At 40.4% G+C, this 19,244-nt stretch overlaps 1 protein-coding gene across 2 annotated transcripts in view; it reads right to left on the reverse strand.

Annotated features, from left to right (window-relative positions):
• Window positions 1-322: 322 nt before the first annotated feature.
• The window catches only part of LOC134347887 (interleukin-10 receptor subunit beta-like), a 34,035-nt gene continuing 15,113 nt past the window's right edge, over window positions 323-19,244 (reverse strand). Inside the window, exons 7-9 of one of the 2 annotated variants that reach the window (XM_063050465.1) lie at window positions 16,523-16,700; window positions 10,752-10,870; window positions 323-9,173 (exon numbers count right to left, since the gene is read on the reverse strand). In XM_063050465.1, coding sequence (XP_062906535.1) covers window positions 8,517-9,173; window positions 10,752-10,870; window positions 16,523-16,700 — 954 coding nt within the window. In that variant the 3' untranslated portion in view covers window positions 323-8,516. The remainder of the gene's footprint in view (window positions 9,174-10,751; window positions 10,871-16,522; window positions 16,701-19,244) is intronic. The other variant, XM_063050464.1, reaches the window with a different exon arrangement.

A 19,244-nucleotide genomic window follows, 5' to 3' on the forward strand; every position in this document is an offset into this window, starting at 1 on the left:
CCCTTCTCCAGCCTTGTATCCCTCTTGCCAATCAACTTTCCAGCTCTTGGCTCCATCTCTCCCCCTCCTGTCTTCTCCTATCATTTCAGATCTCCCCCTCCCCCTCCCACTTTCAAATCTCTTACTATCTCTTCTTTCAGTTAGTCCTGACGAAGGGATGCGTCCTGAAATGTCGACTGTGATTCTTCCTATGGATGCTGTCTGGCCTGCTGCGTTGCACCAGCATTTTGTGTGTGTTGCCTTAACTTGAAATGTTCCCTCTTTCCATGAATGCTCCTTGACTACCAAGTTCATCCAGCATTTTTGCTTTAATTTCAGATTTTAGCATCAGCACTTTTATTTGTTTGACATGAACAGAAGTTCTCATTTCACTGCAGAGGAATGACTTCATAATAATGTTGAATAACTTAAAATGATTAACTTCATTTTTGGTATTGTTTACTCAGATAACTTTAACTACTTAAAGGAGGAAACTATAATATTGTTTCATTAATGTTTGACTGCCAAGGATATTGCTTATCTGTAAGCAAACAGCTGCTCTGTACTTGCATGTAGATCAGTGGGGATCACGTTCTGTTCACTGCACGCTCCAGGCTAATCGAAAACATCGGGCAGGCAAATACAACTTGCTGACGCTCTTAACGATGTTTTATAATAATATTTAACTCTTTATGACATTAATTTAATTCATTAAAGTTTATTTGCATTAAGCGTTTTAAATTATTATAAACGCTTTTAATAGCTTTTAAACATCTCTATGCATCCGTGCCAGCTTAGTACAGGGGCGGATCTGTGTGGCTAATTGTATCGAGCTCGACTGAAACCGACGACTCAGTGAATTATGAAAATATCCTGCTCCAAACAGATAAATCTCACTCATATTTTCTTAACAAACATCGACACGAAACCGTTAAAAGTATCGCCTAATATGTATTACACCTTAGTTCTGCTAGGTTTAGTGAAGTCTGAGAGTGATTGCTCAGAATTCTCGCACAATATTTATAATAACATCATTGGATGTTATAATTATAACTCTCTAGTTATAACATCATTGGATATTGTATTCCTATGTGTAATAATGTTCCCCGGGAGAGTGCTCACGGTTACAGCTTTGGTTTCGGGTCGAGACGTCGACTGTACCTCTTCCTAGAGATGCTGCTTGGCCTGCTGCGTTCACCAGCAACTTTTATGGGTGTTGCTTGAAATTCCAGCATCTGCAAATTTCCTCGTGTTTACAGCTTTGGTTTTTGGTTTTATCGATTTGGAGTAATTATTCTTACAAAGCTGACCACTTTTCTTACCAAAAACATTGGTGTTTCCACGATGTTTTCCTATGCGGCAACATATTTCTCCAGAGAAGGAATGTGTTTAATTTTCGTCTATTATCGACAAATGCAGAGGACGTGCCCAATTTTTTCTACTTTTAAAATGTGCGTGCAACCATACAACAATTTCCCAATTAATCCCATACAAATCTCCTACCTAATTTATTTTTTTCATTGTCTGAAACCCCGGTGATGGAATTAATGTGGGTGCAGACTTGATGCTATGTGTCTCTGTGAATTGAAATACCCAAGATGCCATGGTAGTATATTTTTAAACTTATCACCTGTCTGTTAACCAAGGGAGCTGGGGAAGATATAAATTCATATTTTCTTAGTACTAGGGGGTGAACTTGTGTAAGTGCACGCATACGCTTCACATGATCCATGTTTGCAGTTTAATTGGGTAAGGTTGACAAGATGACGGCTGTACTCCTACTTGGCGTCAAGTTCCCACCCATCTGATCTACTACTCTCCACCTCATATCAGCACTCCAGGGCAGCCATTTTCTTTCTAGAGCTAGACCATTCATTGTTCCATTGTGTCCTTGAGAAATTGTCTCTGCCACTACAGCCTCCAAACAGAGGGAGATAAAAATACAGAACTTTCACCTACAAGCGATCCCCAGTACAATTCTGTGTAGAAACATAATTCAGTTTGGGTGCAGAATTTCAACTCAAAACATAGACAATTCCCTTCATTAATGCTGCTCAACTTAAGTTTTTGAAGCAGATTGTTGCTTTGAAGTCCTGCACCTGCAACCTCCCATGCATTAAATTACTGACAGGCTGCATCACTGTCTGGTCTGGGGTGGGGGGGGGGGGAGGCTACTGCACAGGATTGAAAGAAGCTACAGAAAGTTGTAAAACTAGTCAACTCCATCTTGGGCACCAGCCTCTGCAGTAGAGAAATGTCTCAGAAAGGTAGTATTTATTATTAAGGGCTCCCATCACCCAAGACATGCCCTTTTCTCACTGTTACCATCAGCAAGGAGGTACAGAAGCCTGAAGACACACACTCAGTGATTCAGGAACAGCTTCTTCCCCTTTCCCATCTGAATCCTAAAGGGACATTGAACCCATGAACCCTACCTCACTTTTTTATTATTTCTGTTTTTGCACGATTTTTAATTTAACTATTTGATACTTAGTGTACTTGATTCACTTTTCCCCCCTATATTATCATGTACTGCATTGTACTGCTGCTCCTAAGTTAACAAATGTCATGACACATGCTGGTGATATTAAACCCGATTCTGACTAACATTCCAAAGCCTAGACTAACAATCCAGTGACAGTTACCATGGCAACTGGGGTAACTAAATTTATCATGTTATGGAATTATATTACACAGAAACAGGATATTAAGCCCACCAATACCAAGTATGCTTCACTATAGGAAGGACATGGAAACCATAGAAAGGGTGCAGAGGAGATTTATAAGGATGTTGCCTGGATTGGGGAACATGCCTTATGAGAATAGGTTAAGTGAACTTGGCCTTTTCTCCTTGTAGTGGCGAAGGATGAGAGGTGACCTGATAGAGGTGTATAAGATAATGAGAGGCATTGATCGTGTGAGGCTTTTTCCCAGGGCTGGAATAGCTAACACGAGAGGGCACAGTTTTAAGGTGCTTGCAAGAAGGTACAGAGGAAATGTCAGGGGTAAGTTTTTATGCAGAGTGGTGAGTGCGTGGAATGGGCTGCCGGCAGCAGCGGTGGGGGTGGAAACAATAGGGTCTTTTAAGAGACTCCTGAGTGGCTACATGGAGCTTAGAAAAATAGAGAGATATGGATAAAGCCTAGGTAGTTCTAAGGTAGGGACATGTTTAGCACACTTTGTGGGCCGAAGGGCCTGTATTGTGCTGTATGTTTTCTATGTTTCTAAGTACACATTTATGGTACATTGATCCCATTTTTTAAATTATCTTGGGGCATATTCTGGAGTTACAGTATATAATAAATATTAAGTTCAACAGCAATCATTCTTCAGACATGAACGTGGATTGTAGATTGAATGTAAAATGCAGCCCTTGAACAATAGTTTTCCTTGAGCTATGGCCACCAGTAGAATGAAAACCAGACAATGGAGATGAGAAAGAATTTCTTTAGCCAGAGGGTGGTGAATCTTTGGAATTAGTTACCACAGGCGGCTGTGGGCACTAGGTCACTGGGTGTACTTAAGGCAGAGGTTTATAGGGTCCTGATTGGTCAGAGCATGAAAAGTTACAGGGAGAACTAGGCGAATGGGGATGAGAGGGAAATGGATTAGCCATAGTGAAATGCCAGAGCAGACTTGAAAGGCTGTAAGACCTAATTCTGCTCCTATGTTTTAAGGTCTATAGTCTTCCGTATGTGCCCGAGACTGAACCTATAATTGTTGTGTGCAATTAAAAGTATTTCACATTTTTTGAAAGAGGGATAATTTTGATACATATTTATGCAATTATGTAGGCAAATCTTGCATTATAATCACACATGCAATTGAAGCCTACGACATCAGATGTTGTTTGCAATGAGCTCTATACATCTGTTGCTTAGTTCCTGGTTTCTTGCAGAGATTACTGTAGTTAGCATTTACCAAAGCCATAGCGCTGTTTCACAGACAACCCGCAAATACACTGCAGGATGGGTAGCAACGTTGTTAGTAAACACACTCATTTTGAGGATGATTAAATGTTTTCCATAAATTGTTAAAGTTTTGAATGTGATATGGAGAACTGACATGAAGATTTGTAAGCACTCCCAAAATAAGATTAAGCCACAAACAGTTTTTAAACCATTCTCACAATTGACTTTGGATTTATGACCGACAATTGTATTTCAACAAAATGAGAGGATGTTCAGTATTGCAATCAAACCACTGCTGAGGAAGTGGAATCTTTAATGAAATGTGACGGTTGGAAGTGGTATTTGTTGCTTGGCATAGAATAGCTGTACGTAGTGGATAATACTGCAATACATTTGTAGAGTAAAATGTATTAGATGGAAAAGGGAGTTCACAATCCATTTAGAGGCAGAATGCTCAAGTCCCCATTTGTGCTTCACCTTTTAGCAACATTTCCTGTCCTCAGTTACATATCCTGTATATCATTTAAGCATAAATGCCAGTTAGATTACACATATACAGACTAATTTTTCTTTTACCTCTGTCTTTAACTTTCTGTTTTGTTCCTGCCTGCTCTCCACTTCAACTAATCCTAGGTAGTGCATTCAGATTCCAGCAACACCCTGCTGGAAAATGTTTTTCCTCAGATTCCCTCCAAATCCCTTTCTTTTCACTTGATGTCCTCTGCCACGGGGAGAAAGTTTCTTAAATTCTACCCTACCCAACACTTGGCCCTGTTCTGGACAATACCCTGTCCACGTCCTCCAGCCCATGATTGCAACACTTAGGGTCAAAGGAAGCCACCAGGCTTTGTAATGAAGAACAATTTCCTGCTGCTGCTGCTTTTCTTATTCTCATCTTCTCCAGATCCCTTGCACCAATCCTTTCCCTGCACTCGTATTTGTCGTATCTGCTACATTTCCTGCAACAAAGTATGTTTAGTCAAAATGTTAACTCTACCTTTTTCCCTGCTAATGTAGCTTGATTGACTGAACATTTCAGGTAGTAGCTGTATTTGATTAAGGTGGCATTGTGCATGCTATTGTTTTCAGCAGAATGTAGACAGCTATATAGAGATACATACTACATAGCCACCTTATGTGAAATGGGGTCAAGATAGACGAAGTCATGCACTGCCGACTTGACTGTTTTGGGTTGATGTGTTAAAGTAGTGAGAGAGTGAGGCCTCTTTCAGTCAGAATCAACCACGGATGTCGTGTCCAAGCTGTCTAGAAAGCCTGGGTAACACGATATGGAGAGCAAGCTGTTGCCCATGTAGCAAGCTCCATGAAGGAACCCAAAGGAATGGCAGAGACTGATACAGTTCGATACCAGCAGCATCACAGGAGTTGCTAGTCAGCGTTGAACTCAATGTAGGACTGCCTTAGGGACTCCAGCTCCGGACTTTTCCCTTGGGGTTTACTCCTGAAGTTTTCCCCATGAGCAGGTATAGCCGCAAGACAGCGGAGGTTCAAGATCAGAGTTTCCCCTCTCCTAGATGCGCTACCATCCACGGCTGACAAGCTCCATCTGTCCGAAGCGACTGGCTTTAAGGTGCCAGCAACCTGCCTTTGCCCCTTCTCCAGTCAGTAGAAACGGTTCTGCCAGGCTTAGTATCTAAACCACACGTGAAGGCCAGGAGCTGGACTTGGTTGTCAGGGGTAATTTGAGGCGCACGCCATTGGGAGCATTTAATGGGTGGTGGGAGCTTGTCCCCATTACCACCCCCAGGCTATAACCACCTTAAGGTTAAGGTAGACATAATGGAGTAGTGGTTGGGTGGCTAACCATCAAACAACTGATGCAAGGCGTCTGAGTTAGGACAACCAAATTCCAAGTGCCAAAGGAGATATGAATGAGTTATGTAAACTGTTGTGTATTTAGTATATATCAGCAATATTTGAGTAATATTGTTAATATATTGCTTAAGCATTCTTTGTATAAATAATTAATTACAGGTTATATGTAAAAGTATATGAATGGCATAAGTCATCATGCCACATCATATATGTGTGCGCCTCGCTAGAAGCAAAACTGAAGCATACACATTCTCCCGGTCTCTCCATGTTTTTCTTTTGATTAATTATATGTTCTGGAGTTACAAAACATAATATAACCCTTTACAAATAAAGAGTGCAACTAGAAGCTGCTGCATCTGCAACTACTGATGTTTGATATTTGCGAATGTTGAAGGCAACACACTAATAGGCAGAAAAAGTGCTCACAGGCAGGAAGACGAGTTTGTTTTATGGCGTTGTATCCTCCTATTTGTTAATATTGGCTTGCAATTAAAACATGCATGGATTTTAGATTTTCATTACGTACATATTAGTCTTAAACAAAATCCATAATTAATGACCATAAATAGACAATAAGAACATTGAGACATTTATATTCACTGAAGTAGCATCATTTTAGCTGAAGTAGCTATGACATGTCCATTTTAAAAGCTTTGGCTTTGAATGTCTTTTCAGTAAGTCAGAATTATGTTTTTAGAATTTTAATAATAAAAACAATTCTTAAAAAGTTAAAATTTCAGCAATTGTCAGAAAAGTAACATTAACTTTAAATTTAAAGCCTTGCTCCTGACTGGAGCTAATATTGAAGATTCCCTCTTATCGATGCTGTTTTTTTGGGTGGATTTGTTTGTCGATGGTACAGGATGTACCAGGAATTGTGACGGAGGAATCTGACTGTTGCTTGATAAATTCGCGGGACAGCTCTCCCGCTTTAGATGCTTGGCTATCCATGCCTTGAGGGGAAGATTTAAGGCTATTGCTATGCCCCGGTTTGGGGCTTAGCTTAGTGCTGTGTAATTTGTTCGGTTTTATTCTCTATTTCAAATCTAGATTGTGAATTTTCAAGGCATCATATCAAAACATGGATAAGGGAGTCTGTATTATTGCTAACTGTCCTTCCCTTTGCTGACAAATCAGCATTCTGTGTGAACAACGTTTGGAAATGCACTGAACATAACTATACAGAATGTACATCACATTGTGGACTAAACCAGTGAGCCCTCAAGATACCAGAATTGGCTTGTGAGAGGTAGCTCGATTTGGCAAAATGACCACTGTGTCAACTTTTCTGCAGGAAATGCTCTGATCACACAAAGCACACCTTGTGTTGTGTGACACCATAAATTAAGCTACATGCTATGGATTCAGAGCTGAGCATCCATGAGGCACCATGGATTATTAGCACAAGCAATGTACATCATAATCTGTAGCCTGACTCTCCACACTACATGATGACCACTAGTCAATTACTCATTCCCACCATTCTGAAGCCCCATTGTTTTGGCAGAGAAATGCAACTTGTGACAACAAACCAACATTGAACTATGAAATTTCTACTTAAGATTTTTTTCCCAAATTTTGAAAAAGTACAAAATTTTAGGACTATATACAATGTTTCCTGAAACTCAGAAAGACCAACACAAAATGGCTGCTGAAAAGTTGTTTCCTTCAGGTCTGGAATCAGGGGATTAATGGCTATTTTGAAAGAATGGGGAAATGGAATGAACGATGAAAATCAGTCATGTGAAATGGTAGAGTAGGCTTGAGGGCCATATTGTCTACCACTGTACCTTATAGTAAAAATATAAATACGTAGAGTAATACATACGACTTATGAAGAGTGTTTGATGGCTCTGGGCTGGAGCTTAGAGGAATGGGACGGGGGGATCTCACTAAAATCCATCAAATATGGAAAGATCTAGATAGAGTGGACGTGGAGAGTGTAAGGAAGAGAGCACAGACTCTGAATACAAGGATGTCCCTTTAGAACAGGATGAGGATAAATTTATTTAGCCAGAGGGTGGCAAATCTGTGGAATTCATTGCCACTGGGAGGCAAGGTGTTTGGATATGTTTAAAGCGAAAATTAATAGGTCCTTGATTAGTCACGGTGTCAAAGGTTACAGGCTGAAGGCAGGGGAATGTGTTTGAGAATAATAATAAATCAGCTATGATGGAATGGCGGAGCACATTTGATGGGCTGAATGGTCTACAGAAGGTTATGGAGGCATGCCCTCCACCCAGAGTCTGTGCTGACCCGCCCCCCCAGCAGCATTTTTCTTTATTTACACTGATCCTAACCAATTTTATTCTCCTCAAATTCCCATCAACTCTCCAACTTTTGCCACTCAGCTACACAGCATGGGCAACTTGTGTTGTCCAATTAACCTGCCAACCAGCACATGTGATACCCACCTAGTCAGAGGAGAAGGAGTAAGCTCCAGAGGCAGCACCACAGATCGGGACTGAAGCTAGATCACTGAGCCGAAGTAGTGTGCAAACCAATGCGATCTGTAGCTGAGGCAGCAGCTTCTACTGGCTGCGCCGTTTTGCCACCCTATATTCCAAGTAACTGTGCAAAAATTCTGAAATTTGTTGATGTACAAAATCAGATATTTTAAATCCCCTTAGCCGGACGAGTGATTCTTGCTGTACTAAAAGCGAAAATTCATATTTCTTTGATTAAGTAATTCCAACTGATGCCGGATCATTGGGTGCGGCTACTTCTAAAGCTCAGAGGATACGTTAAGTGGTTGTAATTGTCATAATATCTGTTTCTTGCAAACCTCCTTCAGCGTCTCATGTAATTAGATTGTATCGTCTGGGGAAGTGATGAACAGTCTGGTATGTCACACTGGCCAGGATTCTCAGAATGGTGAAGTTCAGTGCTTTCATAAACCTCAGAGTTTAATAAACCACTCATATCAATATTTTCAGTGGTAGTAGATTCACATGACTCCTGATCACACATCTGTTCACTTGAAAATTCTACAAAGCAGCAGTCTGGATCTTGGATTTGGACAGAGCACAGTGGAACGTCTGAAGTATCAATATTTGCAGACGATGAGCTGCTTTTTCTGCTGTGGTTCATTTGCAGCTGGCTCATTAGATCAGTTTCCACACAGTCATTTTTCATTGCCTCCGTGGGAGCCATCAGACAGTCGTCAAACTTGGTGAAAGAATCACATTGTTGATCATCAGAAGCCACTGCGCTGGCTCCATCTGTTCTTCCATCAGAAAACAGGCCGGAACTTTGGGCACTGTCCTGCATAGTCATTGGCAGAGTATTCTGTTCGTAACCTGATTCCTCAATATTTATTGACTCCTCATCACTCTCTTCTTCAATGCCTTGTATCTTCTGTTCCTGGATACTAATATGGTCCATCACGCTGAATTTTTCTTGCACATCATTATAATAGTAGGTAGAATGGGTGTATTTTAAAATTTTCTGATGGAGAAGATCAAATGAAATATTAAATTTAAAAATTGTCAAAGGATTCCCCCCCTTAATTTTTAATGAAAACTAATAACAACTTGATAATGCCCGCAAATCTATTTAGAAACAAATGTTTATTTCATGTAATATTTGCAGATATGACCAGATATTAGCCAAACCTCACTCCTATCACTCATCATATTCTATCATTCCCCCCCACCCCCCACTCCCACATCCCATATCCCTTCCCTTTAACTCCTGGACATTCAGCCACCTAAGGAGTAATTTCACAGGTGTTTGGCGCTTTGAGCTTTGTGGCTTTAAGTTCAATACTTCACCACATGATATTTCTATGTATTTCAGGAAACATTCCAACTGAGTTTTGTTACGTAGTCTGTAGCTAGTTAAACAAATAAAAGTTTCCTCCTCAACTTTATCAAAATGTAGCAACTGAAAAAAAGCTAATCTTATAATGATTAAATCATCATTTATTTGGGTGCATTCCCAGAAGCAAATTGGATGCCAAATTCGGAATAAGAGTTTAACAAATGAAAGATTGTTTTCAGCTCAGAATTAATGCTCTTTGTAAAATCAAGTCTTCTGTTCTTATTTTCCATTTGTCAATTGGTAACCAATGTTTAGTTTTCTAATCTTAACCTCAAAGTTTATGTTCTTGTTAACTAGAATAATCTTTGTGCTATGGATCTTACTATCTATTAAAGAACAACAGCATTGTTTCCTGAATAACCAGACCTCAAGTGGTATTTGATATATGATCTGAAACTTATGAGCAGAACATGCTCTTCTACTTCCAACTCTAATAATACCTTTTCTAAGGCAGACCCACTTTTACTCAGCTAAAGACAGAAAGATGGACATGTGTGATTTCTTTTAACATGAGTTGGCTGCTGCGTGCCAGTTACCACGTGGTCTTGACGGAGCAAGAGATAATTGGGACTCAACATGCCACAGGAAAAACACACAGACATGCGCACAGATACCAACTAATACTCAGCACCCATCCACACAATGCAATCATGCAGACAACCATTCACCCTAAAAGCTAGCCATTCACAACCTTTTTTTATGTCATGGACCAATACCAGTAAGCAAGGGGCCTGTGGATCCCAGGTTGGGAACCCATGCTCTAAGTACACACAATGTTGTGCAAAAAACACAAATTCCAACTCTCATCTTCTTCCCTCATACCCTTCTGCCCTTTCTTCAATCTTTCCCTCTCCAATGCACAGTGACAGTGGCCCACTCTCTCCAGGAAAAAGCTCCTTCAACTACAGGTGACAAGCCACTACTAAATACACTGGATAGGTGATTACACAGAACTTGCTGCTTTAATCTCAGCATGCATTTCTTGGTCAGAACACGTCTCAAACACACGGCATCGTTACAAATGATTAGAATTTAGGGAATGACACTGTATGAAGTTCAAGACCATGAGGAAGATCTCTAATAACATGCAACTTAAAATTATTACAGGTTGAAACAATTCTTTAAGCTTTGCTCAATCTACCATTAATAAACCCCCCCAAAAAATTGCTCCAAGCAAACATTTCTTTTTCAAAGAGTACGTACCAGAGATTGTGGAACGTATGTGCCCAATAAAGTAAGACAATCTGTTTTGAATAGTATCAAGATGACGATGAGCACAGCACCGAAAAGGAAAAAAACAACCACTAGCAGTGTTGCAGATGCTGCAAGAGGAAAACACGCACTTCAGAAATATTCCTTTGTTCCAGTTTATTCTCCCTTCACCCTCAACCTATCCCACATCAATACAAAAATCTCATTATTTTATTTAAATACAACTTTTAAAAATCATAGAAATAAACCAAGGGCATTAAGACTGCTCTGCGTTCAGACTATCTGAAGACACTGCTGAATAGGGTTGCAATTTTGCCCCCCCATTTTAATGTAGTTGCTAACACATTAAAATAGAAGATTAATGGGAACCAGCAGTAGTTATAATTCAACAGCAAACTGAAGGCTATTATCATCTGTTGTAATTATAGACAGTGGCTTCTCATCTGCCCAAGAGAGTAAAATTGCTCATTTTGAGAAGCATGACTGTAAAAGGAGGATTGATGGAAGGGGGATGCAAGATTTTGCTGAAGGTAAATCAAATATGGGTAACAAGACTAATAATAGGCATCCGTTAGTCTCATGAGACCATGGATTTGCGCCTTGGAAGGTTTCCAGGGCCTGGGTAATGTTGTATGGAAGACTAGCAGTTGGCCAAGCTGCAAGTCTCCCCTCTCCACGCCACCGATGTTGTCCAAGAGAAGGGCATTAGGACCCATACAGCTTGGCACCGGTGTCATCGCAGAGCAATGTGTGGTTAAGTGCCTTGCTCAAGGACACACACGCTGCCTCAGGTCAAGGCTCGAACTAGCGACCTTCAAATCACTAGACAAACGCCTCAACCACTTGGCCATGCGCCAACAAGACTGGAGTAATAACAAGTGATGGTTAATGGAAGCCAATAAGTAGATATTACAAATAATAGATCTCAAGCATTTAATAAGGAAGCACATCCAGTAATAAGCTGGCCGGTGGTGTAACGGCATCCACACCAGACTTCGGGGAAAGCGGCTGCAGGTTTGAATCTGGCCGGCTCCTTGCACGCTTTCCATCCGTGCTGGGTTGAGCAACAAGCTGGCAACTCGGCCTTGCAAAAATGTGACAAAAAATACGAAAGAAATGGCGAGGCTGCCACCCAATGTGCCACTTGGTGCTGTAAGGAACAACAACAACATCCAGTAATACTTGGGATAGGAAGTATACAGTATTAAAAGAGAAGTGATATCTGTAAAAGAGAAGTATTATTTTAAAAACGCAAACAACAGGAATTCTGCAGATGCTGGAAATTCAAGCAACACACATCAAAGTCGCTGGTGAATGCAGCAGGCCAGGCAGCATCTCTAGGAAGAGGTACAGTCGACGTTTCAGGCCAAGACCCTTCGTCAGGACTAACTGAAGGAAAGGTCCTTCAGTTAGTCCTGACGAAGGGCCTCGGCCTGAAACGTCGACTGTACCTCTTCCTAAAGAGAAGTATTAGCTGGGCAAGGCAGAGTCAGGAACAGATTTTCCTGACAGTAGGTAGAAATTCGGTGTTGCAAGCTTGGGAAGATGACTATCGTCTCTGTTCAACAAAAGAACTGGATGGGTACACAAAAAAAAATCAAAATTTACCGATGATACTTGAACCTAAGACACAAAGTACTGTAGGTCATTATGTTTAAAAGATACAGACTAGTAAAAATGGGCAGACAAAACAATACTAGTGATAATTAATCAATTTATTCTGTACCAATATCAGTAATCTTATCCATATTCAATTTACTGCTATAAAATTTGCTTAATGTACAATAAATTCACCAGTGTAAAGGGTTTTGAGAAACAGAAGCAATGAAACAGCAAGCTTTTCTAAGTGATACACTTTGGATGAAGATACCACATCCCCATGACCAACATTTTTCACCTAATTTTATACGCTTCTCTCAGGTCAACCTCCTTTACTCCAGAGAAGATAAGCCTCTCCATTGCCCCTCCTAATTCAAGTCTTTCAATGCAAGCAATTTACTGGTGAATCTCCCCTGCATTCTCTCCATCAGCACACTCAGCCTTCCTATAATGTGGTGACCAGAACACACTAGTAGTGCAGCAGGTGGCGGGGGGGGGGGGGGGGTTAAAAAAAAAAAAAAAAGTTAAGCAGGCTCAGTGGCCTGAACAGACAGGGGCAGTTTAGGAACATAGGCGGGTTGACAAGCAACTGAAACAGCAACTGTCCACACATGCTGAGTCCCTCCAGCATTTTGTTACACTTGTTTCACTGGATTTCTAGCATTTGTAGAACCTCTTAAATTTAATTTAATGCAAGCAGCCTGATGGACAAGTCTCATGAGCCTAGAACAGGGGTTCATAACCCTTTTTTATGCCACGGACCAATACTATTAAGCAAAGAATCCCTGGCCCCCGGGTTGGGAACCACTGGCCAAGAGCATGGAACAGCACTTAGAATGATGATGTTATTGCAATCACAAAGTTGTTGAGGGAAGGGCAAGACTGGCATTTTAATATTCCAGGTATAGACATTGCTGAAGTGACAGCAGGAATGCAAGAGGGGGAGTGCACTATTGACTAGGAGAGCATAACAGCTGTAATTCTAACAGATATTCTGGAAGGACTGTTCAATAATGGGAGAATCTAGGAAAAAGAGATTGGCTAGGATTATTATAGCGGCCTCCCAGTAGTCAGCAGGAATTAGAGGAACAGATTAGTAAGTGCTGGGAAGATGTAAGAGTAATAGGCTTATATTGGCAGGATATTTTAAACATTCCCCATATTGACAGGGCAGGAGCACAATGGGGTACAATTTGTTAAGTACATCGAAGAAAGTTTGAAGCAACATTTAGAGAGCCCTATGAGAGAGGGGACGCCTTTGAATTTATCCTGGGGAAACTGGACAGTGTTGGGAGTGAGGGAAACACTTTGGGAATGGTAACCATAATTTTTAGGTTTCAAGGTAATTACGGGAAAGGAAAAGGTGGTCCTCAAGTTAAGGTCTTGAAGTGGAGCAAGGAAGATTTCTATAACACAAGGCACCTGGCAAAGGTAAACTGAGACAGAAGTTTGCAAATAAATGACAGCTGGTAAGTGAACATCCTTTTTACAGTTAGGAGTAGCTCAGGGCCAGATTATTCCAGTTAGGGTAAAACAGTAATGATGGCAAGACCAGATAATGTTGCATGACAAAGAATGCTGAATGCCTGATCAGGAAAAAGGAAACGTGGCAATAAGTATTCAGGGAGTTTTGAATAATATATGTAGTATAGGAGAGAAGTAGTAAGGAGAGCAAAAAAAAAGGGGCTATGAAATATCTTTAGTAAGAGAGATAATTCCAAATAATGCTACATGTTTTGGGAGCATCAGAGTGACCAAGGGCCAAAAGGGTAATCTTTGTTTGAAGCCAAGTGATGTGGTAAAGTCCTAAGTTAATACTTCCTATTAATTCACCAATAACAGGAAAGATAGAGAGTGGAGAGAGAGGTATACAGATAATCTGGAGCTGGTCAGTATTAAGAAATAGTACATCTTGGATGCACTGGGATGCACAAAGATTGATAAATCCTGAGGGCTGGATGAAGTGTATCCCAGGTTGCTATGGGGAGCAAGGGAGAAGATGGCTAAGGCTCTGACTGGGATTTTTGCATTTTTGTTTGTCTTCTGGCATCTTGCTTGTGACAATGATAATAAATACTGTTCCTTTATTTAAGGGCAGCAGTGATAAACCAGCAATGGAATTTACTGGAGAAAATACCAAGAGAAAGGATTATATAGATGTAGAATGAAAGGGGGTGATTAGAGATAGTCAGCTGGCTTTGTATAGGGGAAATCTGCCTTATTAAATTGAATGAGTTTTGTTTTCAGGTGGCAAATAAGATAGACAAAGGCAGGGTGGTAGGCGTCGCTTATGTGAACTTTAAGCCATTTGACAAGGCCCCGCATGATAGGTTGGTTTTGAAAGGATGCAAGGTAAACTGGCTAATTGGGTTCAAAATTGGCTTGACAATAGAGGGCAAAGGGTTGTAACGTTAGGATGCTTTTCTGATTGGTAGTCCCCTAATTGAAACCAATGTTGTGGATGGTGAGGAAGGTTGTCCAAGGCTACATTAGGATACAGATCCAATAAAAAGATAGGCAGAGTGAAAATTTAATTCTAACAAGTATGAAGCGATGCATTTTTACTACGTCAATTAAGGACAGGACATAGTAAATACAAACATAGTTGGACACGAAGGAATGTTAATGGTCAGAGACACCTTGGGGTCCAAGTCAGAGGCTGACATCAGAACCTCACAAGGCATCAGGCCCTGATGGTGTACCTGGCAGGACACTGAAAACCTGTGCCAATCAGCTGGTGGGAGTGTTCAAGAACATCTTCAATCTCTCACTGTTGCAGTTGGAGACTCCCACTTGCTTCACAAGGGTGACAATCATACCACTGCCCAAGAGCAGAGTGAGCTGCCTCAACAACTATTGCCCAGATGAACTCACATATACTGTGATGAAGTACTCTGAGAGGTTGGCCATGGCCAGAATCAACTCCAGCCTAAGCAAGGACCTGGACCACCACAATTTGCCTATTGCCACAAAAGATCTACAGAAGATGAAGATGCAATCTCACTGGCTGTCCACTGGTCTCAGACCACATGGACAATAGCAATACCCATGGCAGACTGCTGGTTCATGAGCCTGATGGCAGCAGCGAGAACAGAGCATAGATTGGATGGTGGGAGTTTTGGTGATGGATGCTGCTTATGTGTAACAGTGATCTATATAGATGTGCTCAATGGTGGGGAGGGCTTTAACTGCGATGGACTGGGCTGCTTCCACTACTTTTAGTAGGTTTTTCAGTTCAAGGACATTGGCGCTTCTACACCAGGCTGTGATGCAACCAGCTAGTATACTCTCCAGCACACATCTGTAGATGTTTGTCAGTTTCAAATGACATGACAAATCTTTGCAGAGTTTTAATAAGTTTCTCTGCACTATATAGTTAGTAGTGGCAAATGCATTTCCATACCATTTGCAACTCTGCAGATTATATTGTGAAGCAGCATATGGGAGGGAGATTAAAAATCTGGCTGAGTGGTGCCACAACAACGGCCTCTCACTCAATGTCGGCAAGACCAAGGAGCTGATTATTGATACTGATTACTGATACTGATTACTAGGACAAGATTGCAAGGACCATTCAACGGAAATTGAAAGCCTTTAGTTTGGAGAAATGGGAAGGCATTTAATTCGGCCAGGTGCAGAAATCTTAGGTTACATGTGGACCATTTCCAATGCAGACATTACGTTTACAAACCAGGACTTGAGCAGTTTCTCTCAAGGATAAATATTTATTACATGAGATAAATTAATCATGTTCCAATGAAATTCACTGCAGGGTGCTTGGTTTATTTCAATATTATAACACATTAAACAGTACTAATCTGGCACACCCAAAGGAAATTAATATAATCAGCACAAGCCTGGTTTTACACCTAGGCTCATTTTATTGTCCACTGAGATCCAGGTGCAATTAGGCTGGACGTCAAACTGGCATTCCATTTTATTTAATTAATTTGCAATAGGAGCATGGAGATGGAAAAGAGGTTAAAATTGGCTTCAAAATCTAATTATATGCACATATTTTAGTTATGCCCAGACATACCAGATTTCCCCCAATAGTGACTAATCAGATAAAACGAATAATGAAATTGACACTATTTTTAATTACAAATTGGCAATTTGAAATGTAGTGTTGGTTGGCATGCTGTCAGCTTGTACTACTGTACCTTCTGTAGCCTCATCTTTCTCTGCATATTGTGTGATTATACATTTCCTTTCCAAAGGATCAGTCTTCTCTTTGTGGAAATATACATTTATTATGAAGCAGTACTCTGTATTTGGTTCCATTTTTTTAAATATTTCTTCCACCTGCGTTTCACTTGTCATTTTCAACACATCTCTGTTCTGTAGAAAGAAGTCCAGAGTTATATTTCCCTATTCATGTAGATTTAGAAGACCTTGTTTACAACACCTTGCTGTACTCATATGCTAAATTTTTTAGCGAATTCATGGTGCTCATTGTAGAATTTTTATTTTCCCCACTGAGTTAATGCTTTCAAAAAAAATGCTTACTCATTGTAGAAATATTTGTTGACAAACTAACTTCACCTGGGTACGGCAGCACAGTATCGTAGTGGGTTAGCACAATGCTTTAGAATACAGGTGATCCAGAACCAATTCCTGCTACTGCACGTAAGGAGGTTGTACGTTTTCCCCGTGACTGTGTGGATTTCCTCCCACAGTCCAAAGATGTACTGGTTGGTAGGTTAATTGGTCATTGTAAACGGTCCTGTGATTAGGCAAGGATTAAAACAGGGGTTGTTAGCCAGTATGGCTCGAAGGGCCGGAAGGGCCTATTCTGTGGTGTATCTCAATAAATATAAATAAATACTCAATTAATCATCTCATTTAATTTTATCCAAATACATCTATCACTTTAAACAGGTAAGGACCATCAGCTGGTTTTGAAGGGAATTTAACTACTTCTCTCCTCACAACTCCCAATTTCTGTACTTCTCTCAAAATACCCTGTTTTTGAATGCTTCTCATCTGATTTGCAATTGTTGATATTGATCAATGTCATAAGTTCTACTATTTGTAACTGTGTTACATTATCCAGAAGTCTTTTATGGTATTTAATATGATTGACCACTCCAAGGCATAGCTTCTTCCATCCCAGGCCTTGAATGGTTCCATCCCCAGCCAATTTGAGTATCTTCTTCCCTAGCACCAACTTTGTTGGTTCTCCGAAAGATCCACCTTATCTTCTTTTTCTAAAAGAGAAATGCACTTCTCTTTGGCTAGAATAGAACAGGAAGAAGACTACAACACTCATGCCAAAGATAATCAGATAGCTCTCCACCACTTCTCAACTGGCCTCCCCTTCTGAACAACATTGGGCTTTGGCCCCTCATTGGCAGAGACCACATTAAGATAGTGGGACAAGTCACAACCGTTATACAGGTGACCCCTGTGTTATGGAACTTTGTGCAACAGAAGAACTGCCCTTGTGGAATTCACATATCAATATGCCAAAAAAAACCGATAAAGTTTGCTTTCAACAGAATTTGAGGAAAAAAGTAAAGTGAGGGGAAAAAAAACAAAATCCATGTAAATATATTTTTAATCACTCATTACTGCAGGGAAATAAGATTTGGATAGAGGTCACCACATCAATTGGTGGACATGTAAACAGATGTCTCAGAGCGGAGTGATGCCTCACTCTCCATCTGCAAGGCATTTTCTCCGACGTGCTCATTGTGGGGAGCTGCAGTAGCTCAGCCAGCTCTTATGCTGATGCCCTAATGAAAACCCATGGTTTTTACTTCATTTCCACAAGGTTGCTGCATTTTAACACATTACCTGTCTGAACCCTTTCAACATCACCTTTCTCCAATGAACTCCAATCCTCAAATCCCATCCCTTTTCCTGTTGGGTTCAGTTTTACTTCATTTCCACAAGCTTGCTGCATTTTAACACATTATCCGTCTGAACCGCTTCAACATCACCTTTCTCCAATGAACTCCAATCCTCAAATCCCATCCCTTTTCCTGTTGGGTTCAGTTTTACTTCATTTCCACAAGCTTGCTGCATTTTAACACATTACCCGTCTGAACCGCTTCAACATCACCTTTCTCCAATGAACTCCAATCCTCAAATCCCATCCCTTTTCCTGCTGGGTTCAGTTTTATTGCCAATAAAATGCTGAGAGAACAGTACTCTGTAATAAACACACCTCCACTTATAACATGAGATTCAGTGGGATGTATGCATTACAAAAAACTGTGATGCAGATGGTTTACAGATCGTGAAAGCCCTCCATAATGCCTGTATCTTGCTTAAGTTAAATTTTCACTTCCTTTCCAAGCCCTCAAACATTTATTGTTAAGAAGGGGTTTCTGGAGTAACAGGTACAAAATGCTAGAGGAACTGAGTAATCAGGTTGCATCTGTGGAAAGGAATAAACAGTTGACATTTTGCGCTCTGAAAGCTTCTCCTAACCTTTCAACAATACCATGAATAATTTATTTTCAAAGAGCATATTATCATCTTAGCTTACTATTAGCTGATACAGCAGTTCTACTGATACTGCAGTACCAGTCTAGATTAAATGCCTCAAAAAACTTGGAAGCATGACCTTTGACTCAAGAGGTTGAATCATTCCTACGATGAGGTATTGGCAAATACAGAATATAATAGATGTGAAATATTTAGCTACTTCGGCACCCATTTTTACGGCATTTGAAAAAATAAAATATTATACATGATCACTCTATCAGAAACTGGGCTCAGAGTTGTAAACCATGCAGCAAGTAGACAAACATTTAACTTGCTCACTAATAATAACTGATTAGAAATAATACTGTTCAAAAATCTAAATTATTTAATTTTGAAAACATTAGAAAGAAGGCCCAAAGCAGTCAATTCTGTTGCCCGCTGCCGCTTGCG

The sequence above is a fragment of the Mobula hypostoma genome, chromosome 6 (genome assembly GCF_963921235.1).
Source record: "Mobula hypostoma chromosome 6, sMobHyp1.1, whole genome shotgun sequence".
NCBI classification, from domain to species: Eukaryota; Metazoa; Chordata; class Chondrichthyes; order Myliobatiformes; family Myliobatidae; genus Mobula; species Mobula hypostoma.